This window comes from Corylus avellana, chromosome ca4, assembly GCF_901000735.1.
Source record: "Corylus avellana chromosome ca4, CavTom2PMs-1.0".
Classification (NCBI taxonomy): Eukaryota; Viridiplantae; Streptophyta; class Magnoliopsida; order Fagales; family Betulaceae; genus Corylus; species Corylus avellana.
The window spans coordinates 27110968-27119644 of NC_081544.1; the positions used below are offsets into that span (position 1 = coordinate 27110968).

General features: G+C 37.1%; 2 protein-coding genes across 2 annotated transcripts; one reads left to right on the plus strand and one right to left on the minus strand.

Moving 5' to 3' along the window:
* Window positions 1-610: 610 nt before the first annotated feature.
* LOC132179288 (uncharacterized) lies at window positions 611-3008 on the plus strand. The gene is made up of 2 exons (XM_059591991.1): window positions 611-983; window positions 2082-3008. Exons 1-2 carry the CDS (start codon window positions 924-926, stop codon window positions 2604-2606), a joined length of 585 nt encoding a protein of 194 aa, XP_059447974.1. The 5' UTR covers window positions 611-923; the 3' UTR covers window positions 2607-3008.
* Window positions 3009-3550: 542 nt separating this feature from the next.
* LOC132177367 (carboxyl-terminal-processing peptidase 2, chloroplastic-like) lies at window positions 3551-8677 on the minus strand (the record flags this gene model as incomplete). Its single annotated transcript, XM_059589648.1, is given in 10 exon segments — window positions 3551-3942; window positions 4095-4188; window positions 4276-4373; window positions 5083-5191; window positions 5919-5960; window positions 6036-6111; window positions 6566-6684; window positions 7122-7190; window positions 8234-8442; window positions 8609-8677. Coding segments are annotated over 10 exon segments (1011 nt in total), but the record flags the coding sequence as incomplete, so codon positions are not given.

Sequence of the window (8677 nt, forward strand, 5' to 3'; positions counted from 1 at the left end):
GGGTGAGATTATATAAATTGTAATGTTTTAGATGAAAACATATTTTTTTTTCTAAATAAAAAGGAAGGCTAGAGAGACTAACTATATATATTCCCGTGATCAAAGTAGTACTTACTTACCAAAAGTGACACAAAAAAGGCCTATACGATAAGAACCGCAGGTAGTAACTAATAAGGCACTTCTTCAAGTCCAACTGACTTATAACGTGACCTAACCCTATCAGAACATTAATGAAATTTCAGACGGCTAATACTAATATTTTGATCATAGATTCTCAGAAAAATTAATCATGCCAATGAAAAAAAAAAACAGATCAAGAGAGGGGTTACCCAAAATTATTTATTGAGCATTTGTGGTGTGATTCGTTTGGTCTTGTTTCTGTAGGCTTAATTACTAACGCTAAAGGAAAATAAAAGGGATAAATAAAATAAAACACAAGAATTAATGTGGTTGATCTATCATTTATTTATTATGTCAAAAAAAATTATTTATTCATTTATTTTATTTTTAGCTAACATTTTCCTGCTACTCTTTGGGACTAGTAAGGGAAACTAGTCCATACTCCAAAAATGATGGAAGTTGAATGGAGGAGAAGAAACTAAAGGACGTGGCCAAATGGAAGCCCAGCTCTTCACACACCACCCCTGCTCCATCTTCACGCATCCTCGACCTCCTTATCGCTATCCAACGCGACCCAAAACCCCTTATCCGGCCTCTCATTCTCGCCGCTCGTTCTCTACCAGTACCGTCCCTGGAACTCCAATGCCGAAACCGCCCGTTCCTCACAGGGATTCAACTTCGAGGATGACAAAGACGAAGGAGAAGACCAAGATTCTGAATTTGGCGTTGGAGGAAGCAGAGGCAGAAAGAAGAAGAAGGAGAAGAGGCGGTGGTGGTCCGACGAGTCTTCTTCCTCGCCGGAGATGGAGGAAGGGTCTGGTGGGATCTTCGAGGAAGTCTTTGACAGTTTCTGGATTTTCAAGGTACAATTTTGATAAATTTAGCTTCTCTAGTAGTGTTTAGCAAAACGCTGGGACATAGATTTAGGACATTACTGGGGCAGCTATTATCTTTTCTACTACAAGATTTGGGTACACGAATGCGCTAAATATTTTGATATTGAGTATGCTTTATATGTCGGTTATATTCTCAAATGTTTGATAAGATTGGTGGAGTTGATCTTCTGTGCAATTGTTAGCTGAGGGCACTCAGCAATGCAAGGCATCGTGGTGGGGATTGCCTCAGCTGAGGCAAACTATCAAGTGCCTTGGTTAAGAGAGAACTTTGGTTTTTGTTCTATTTCATTGGATACCTCAGCCACCATTCTCACAATTTGTCGAAGGGAAAACATGTTTATTAACGAGAGAGGTTTTTAAAACTGGCCGGTGGATTTATCAACTTGTTTAATGAAGAGAAATTTACAGAACACTATGATTATTAGGTCTTAAAGAAGTTTGCTGCCTATTTAAATTCCTACATTTTTCTTGGTTATGTTGAAGAGTCAGTGCCTTGTTTCACCTACACAAGTGTTGTCTGGATTGTCGAGCAATACTTTGTCCTTTACTTTGGTACTTTACTTTGGTACTGTCTATTGCCTTTGATAACACCAGCTTAGCTTATTTTAATGATGCCTTTTAGGTGCTTTGGGTTTATTTTTCTCTATATAGCTTTTGTGCAGCAGACTACCTGACTAGTACTTCATTTATTCTGCAGATTGAAATTTAGTCAATGATGAATCCCTTGTTAATCAAATAGACAGTCTTTTTTACTACACCTCTAGGTTATAGTTCTTCTTGTACTTCCCATTTGTTATTAATATCATTTATGCCATTTATTTTTCCACAAGTGAAGTATGTAATATTGTGCTTTCCAGTATATAAGCATTTTGATAGAATGATTCTCAACAAGGATCTATTATGACATCTCAATGACTAAAATTTAGTTACCATTGTCCAAGACTTATATTCACCCTGCAATAATATTTTCTGAGAGAAAAATTTGTATTGGTTCACTCCTGCTTCGGGCTTTACTTCGTCCGATGGGTTTAACATTTCAATAAATTGGCTTTTTGGTCAGTGCAGGTGTTCAGATCCTATGGCTGGACACTTCCACCCATTATCTTATCTTGGCTGCTAGCTTCGGGCCCAAAAGCTGTTCTTATGGCATTAGTGCTTCCCCTTGGTCAGTCAGTCGTGTCTCTGGCATTTGAGAAGTTGCGGGGGAGGAAACGAAGCAGGCCAAAACGCAAGTCCAGGATGAGGAGGAAACCATCTGCCAGCACTGTGAGTAGTGTTGAAACTGATGCAGAAGAACAAGATGAAAGTCGAGAAACCAGAAAGGGAAAGATGGGATATCAATCGTGGGTAGCAGGAAATGATGGTCCGGTTTCTAATGGTGGCCAAGATGCACCAAATTTTGGTGGTTGGGATGACCTAGATAGATCTGGATTCGCACGGAGAGCATACCAAATGTCTGGAGGGTCACGGCAGACAACAACGGAGAAGGGAAAGTTGAGTCGCAGGGAGAGAAAAAGTGACACACCTCTGCTCTTGAGATTGTTGATTGCTGTTTTCCCATTTTTGGGTTCTTGGACTAAGATGCTGTAGTGATTCCTACTAAGCATCCTTGCACTCGAGCATGGATTTGATTGGTTTTGCCTGCAAGTACTGAGATTGAGTCACTGAATTTAGGGGCCAATTGGTTCCTCTTCTTACTTATCTGCTTCCAAGTTGAATCAGTTAAGCGAAGGTCAAGAAATCAAAATTCATTGGAGCCAATTTGCATATCTAACATCCTAATGATGGGTTTTGGTGATCGAGCCAATCTGTTCCTGTGAGGTGATGGGGCTTTCTCTGAAGGTTCTTTTGTTAATCTCATTGCAGATAGTCCAACTATAATCTCCTATGATCCGTTACAATTTGGTTTCGTACATGGTGTAGAATTTGACATTTACTTTAAAAAGAAAAAGTGATGGTAGAACAAAGGTAAATTAGAGTTGCTCAAGCACTTCATATATATATAGCTTACATATATTTATAGCTTTTGTTTCTCTTGTTTCTCTGTTTTTTTTTTTTTTTTTGGGAAAATTCTATTTAACCCCCTAAAGTAATACATAACTTTGCTCATATTACCCATTAATAAATTCAATCGACATATCACAATCATTCACTATATAAAGCACTCTCATTAAACTTTCATTTAATCATCAAGGCAGCTAAATTTTCAATAATAAAAGCTAGAATACAAATTGTGTCATCCTATGAAAAGCTGTGCTACTTATCAGTGTTAGCCACCCTTTTTTTTCCCTTTTTTTTTTCGAATTCAGTGTTAGCCACCCTTAAACGCTACTTTTCACAACTTTAGCCACTCTAGAGTTTACATTATTTTAGTTTCTGCTATTAGATATTAGATATGCACCATTTTCATTAATTGCTTATGTATTTTAGCTCGGAGCCACACTATTCAATCGTGTACATTTTTCCATTATCTCAAGAATGAGAAGATTGCGTAATACGATAATCAACAAAAAATAAATAAATAAATCAATGTGGAACTGACTCTCATTTAAAATGAAAAGAACCACATCAGTTTCAACAGATTGGTAGCCATGGGAATAAGCATTCCTCAATATTGACTAGCTATTCTTTCTTTTCCTTGGATTATCACCAAACAAAGACTGCTTTTCCTTTTCAACCCTTGTTAAATTTACGCTTTATAATTGAATGAACCCTCCCAAATTGAGTTAAAAGTACATTTTACAAAGAATTCCGTCATGTTCCCCAAAGCAATGTGCAATGGTAATATCCAAATATTCTGTCATCTCGCAAATAGCTGGACTCTGTTCACGTAGCAAGCAGATGCAGGGTCCTGGAGGCATCTACAAAATCCCTCCTCGTCCTTGGGAAATGAAATGGGTAAAGGATGGTCAGGAATTACACCAACCTGTAAATAGACAAGTTGAAGGAAGCATATATAGAGAGAGAGAGAGAGAGAGAGAGAGATGGTCAGGAATTAAATCAACCTGTAAAGAGACAAGTTGAAGGAACCATAGATATGAGAGAGAGAGAGAGAGAGAGAGAGAGGCAGTAACAGACCTTATCAATATCTATGTGAGCAGGCGTCTCATAACGAGCTACAGTAACAGCCAAGCCAGAGCCATCAGATAGCTCAAAAACCGACTGAATCTTGCTGCAGAGGGGGATAGATAACTCATGTCAGCCTCGTCAGGAATTTATGATCGTATTCACATTTTGCTTCTGAAGTAAAAGTCATTACCCTTTCCCATATGTGGGTTCTCCAAACAACACAGCACGTTTGTTGTCTTTCAATGCACCGGCTAAAATTTCACTTGCACTGGCGGTTCCTTTGTTCACCTAATGGAAGCTCAGTAGAGGGTATTATCAGCCTTTTTTCACAATAAATTGGATGACTAAATGCTTAGAAGATAAAGTTCCAACCCACAAACGCACATACCCAAATGATACAAATGGAAAATTGAAAATAAGGGACTAGAACAAAGTATGGAAATTGGAAACCTACTGCTGGGAAGTGTGATATGTAGATAAGGCTTTTAGTTTGGACAATGGGTTTTTATTTTGGTTGATGGATTGTGTGGTCTTGTCTTCGTAAAATTCTAGGTTTGACCTCAGCATTGGAATTGTCTATTGGCAAAGCTACTTCAGCAAAGGGGGCATTTTGGGAGAGTTTATCCAAAAAAGCCACGTATAGAAAGGAGTGATAGTTAGAAGCGGTCAAATGTCACTTTTTAAAGTTTGGAAGTATGAGTGCCAAAGGGATGTAAGTTTGAGGAGGTTAAGTGTATTTTCCCATTAGACATAATATTTCAGATTTTTTTTTTCTTAAAAAAAGGAAAGAATGACAGAAAGAAAAAGAATAAGAAAAAAATAGTAGCCCACTACTGAGCAGTGAACACACAGAGAAGAAATTGAGAATATAAGCAAACCTTGGTACCATGACTCTGAAATTCCATAAGTGTATAGCATATGCAGACATTTGCCAATATATCTCTCAAAATTAAGGATTATCATGACAAAGTTGTATTGTTGATAGACAAAAGTTTACCAGCACGGCTAAGGGTTCTGAAGCTGCTATTGCACTGCTTCCATCTGTGTCATATATATCTCGAACACCACGACTGTCACAGATATACACAATCACACCTTTGTCCAACCTGAACGTCAGTAGGTAATATGAGAACTTGTTATGAACAAATTGGAACAGATGAAATGAAGTACCGACTTCATTTACTGAGGACTAAGAACCAGATAGCAAAAGATGCTCCTAAAGATGTAATTACAGTACAGTGATCCCCTGAAGTTTGAACTTCACAGAAAATAATCGCTTCTCAAATCTTTTAAATAAGTAACACATACTACTAAGTGGTAATCGAAAAAGTTGCACAGTTATGATGCACCGACTGCATGCAAGAAGTCCTATCTTTTGACCAAAAGAGAAAAACAAACAGACATTCACAGTGTGGATATACTGTGGAACTCATATATGTAAATGTTTGTTTATTGCATTGTCAAGGATGCGATCCATGCGTATAGACGCATATGAAGTCCAAACCTTTTATTTGTTTGCCCAAATGAGATCCTATGTATAGCGTTTGAGATGTAACCAAAGGAAATTAGCTTACTAATGGAGTAAAATCTATGCAGCATGACTACAATCCAGTGAAAACCATAATTTAGTTTTACGAGAAAAAATTGTAACCGAAAACTCAATAAATATGAAATACATGAGTTACCCAGGACACCATTAACTGTGCAGCCAAACTTCTCATCGTTCTTGTCCCCCATTAGCGTCAGCAAAATAATACCAATTTATGTGGATAAGGCACCAGAAGGAAAATATAAATGGAAATTTTTTACCATTAATCCTCAGGTATAGCTTACCAAATCTTGGCAGTCTCGATTCCTTCTGGGAAAAGACCACCACTGCATCAAATTTAAGCTTTAAGAAAGCCTGCCAAAAAGCAATGCTAAAAGTGGAGAGCGTTTAAAGCTAATCACCTATTATCTCGAAGGTCCAACACAAAGGCATTAACACTACTACTCTTTAAAGAATCAACAGCTTCCTTGACAGCACCTACAAGGGATGCAAGCTTTCAGTATAAATTGCAGGAATTTATAATTTGAAATCTAAAAAGAATATAAGTAGTACATATAGTAAAATAACTCCAAAGAATTTTACACAACTAGAAAGACATTTGATTCCACACAATTACAATGCAACTTGAAATATTTAACTATCTGCAGTACTGCCCTTAAGTATGTTATCTGTGTCCGTGAGTGAATCTGTTATCTTGGTTCATTATTCAACAGAAAATTTGACCCTAGCTTTAGAAGTCTGAAACAAAAATTTTGTGGCCAACCAAAATGAGACAAGATTGATAATTTTCCTAGGAAAAAAGTTTTTGAAGATTTCAGTATCTAAACGAGAATTAAGAAACTAAGCTCCTATGCATGAAGATATTTGTTCCAACTTATCTGAGTAGCAACTGATTGAAGTGAAACTTTGAATAACAAATAGTTTTACTTACCAGATGCATTTTGGTTGAAAGATGTTAATTTGATATAACCAATGCTAGGAGAATCTTTCCCTGAACCAGGCACTTTGCATAGTCTTGATTTCACTGGATTCAGAGAAACTTTCTCCCTCCTGGAAGGCAGTAGTTGGTTATTCATAATCCTTTCTATTTGGTGAAAAAAAAAAAAAAAAAGATTAAAAAAATGCACAAAGAAAATTGCAGATCTTTTCCAGCTCAAATGACAACTAATAAGCTCACCACCTCAGCAGTAGCTCAGTGGGCCAATAGGTGGGGAGGGGTTTGGTTAAACCACAGGTTTGATTCCAAATGTTCTTCACAGGCAGCCCAACAGCATTTTTGAAAAAAATTATGATGATATAAATTTCCATATCAAAGTGAATTAGATTATGAAGTAAAGTAACAAGATATACATCTTTTAAAACTATTATGAGATATGCAGAGTTAATTTCCCCCGCAAACAAAACAAATTTTCCTTTATTCATTAAATTAAATGAGAGAGAGAGAGAGAGAGAGAGAGGGGGGGGTGGGGGTGGGGGAGTGAACTTACGTCAAAGCTACTTGCTTTATTTCAGGTCCACTACGAATGGTCAATTCCACCGAAGTTCCTTCAGGTCCCCTGCAATTCAATCAAAACGTTCAGGCAGACCAGTGAATAAATGAAGAGGTGAAAAGCTTGGAGGAAAAGAAAAGTTAAGCTTCTAAAAGAACTTCTATTAAAACAAAAATCGTGTTTACTTATGCACTAACAACACTAATATGGTGAAACACGATGTAAAATAATCATCACAAATATCTTCATTTAAAGTGTGTGCTGGTCAGTTGCCAGATTTTTAGCTGTCTGAGTTTGTTAGTAGCATAATTATGGTCTCAACCCTTAATAATGAAACTTCCATATTTTCATTTTTTAATGAATAAAAACAACCTGAAGTAAATGTTTAGATTTATCCACACCTATGCATTTGAATCTGAAATTTCACCACTTGGTGATTTCTAGAATGAATCAAGGCTATCCCGTAACCCAATATACAAGATAATCTCAAATCAGTTACAATTATCAACCACTATGGATCTGATCAAATAATGTTTTTGAAAATCAAGAATAGATTGATGATTCAAGATTTAAAACAAACTGGAGGTACTTAATTCTTTACAGCTTCCAGAAAGTTAAAGGACACATAATATTTGTAAGCAAAAAATGGGACCTAATCTGTTTTATAATAGTAGACACACAGTGAAATGTCGCATAAACTACACAGAATACCTTGTTCAAAGGAGTTAATCATTTGGAATTTGAATATTCATTTTGAAAGTACTCCAAAACTAATATCCAGGCACCTTATGGGCATTTATCAATATTGCCATTCTGGACAATATGAGATGAAATTTAGGCCACTTTTGAACTGTCACCTGGTACATTTCAATTTGCAAACCACATCAAGGAGAAGCAACCAAACAGTAAAGCACAAGAAGACACCATGAAATATTCTGTCTACTTTTCTCTTTTTGTGCATGGCAGTGTGTTAACCAAATAAAGGGACTTCCTTGATAAGTTGCAACACCAAGGTCGCATTGCATTTCCTTTAATAGAGCCTATGTTATTTATTGAAAAACCAAGATCAGATTTGACAGGGTAAGAGGTTTGTAATGTAAGAAACTCACTGCAACCGCTCTGCTGCATCATATATGCCCATGGTTTCTGTACTTGTATCATCAATTGCTACAATGACATCCCCAGTTAAAATGCCAGCCCTATTTGCAGGACCTCCCGGAGCAGCTGAAATGACAACAAGTCCAGCAGCTGGTCCATCCAATTGACTAGGGTAGCCAATTGACAGCCCTACACCTGTAAGAGCACCTTGAGTTCCAGACTGCCTTCAAAGAAGATATAACAGATTTAGGGAGAATTACTATATGTATCCAAACCCCACTGAAGTATACAGTCCGACAGTTCGCCTAAATTTTGTACATGGGAGTCTGTCACTCAAGCCAAAAAATGCAGTATACCAAGATGACAAGAAGAAAACAACATCATACCCGCAAACTCTTGAACTTCTCAGGCTCCAGAAAACGAGTAAAAGGATCATCCAGTGTGGCAAGCATCTT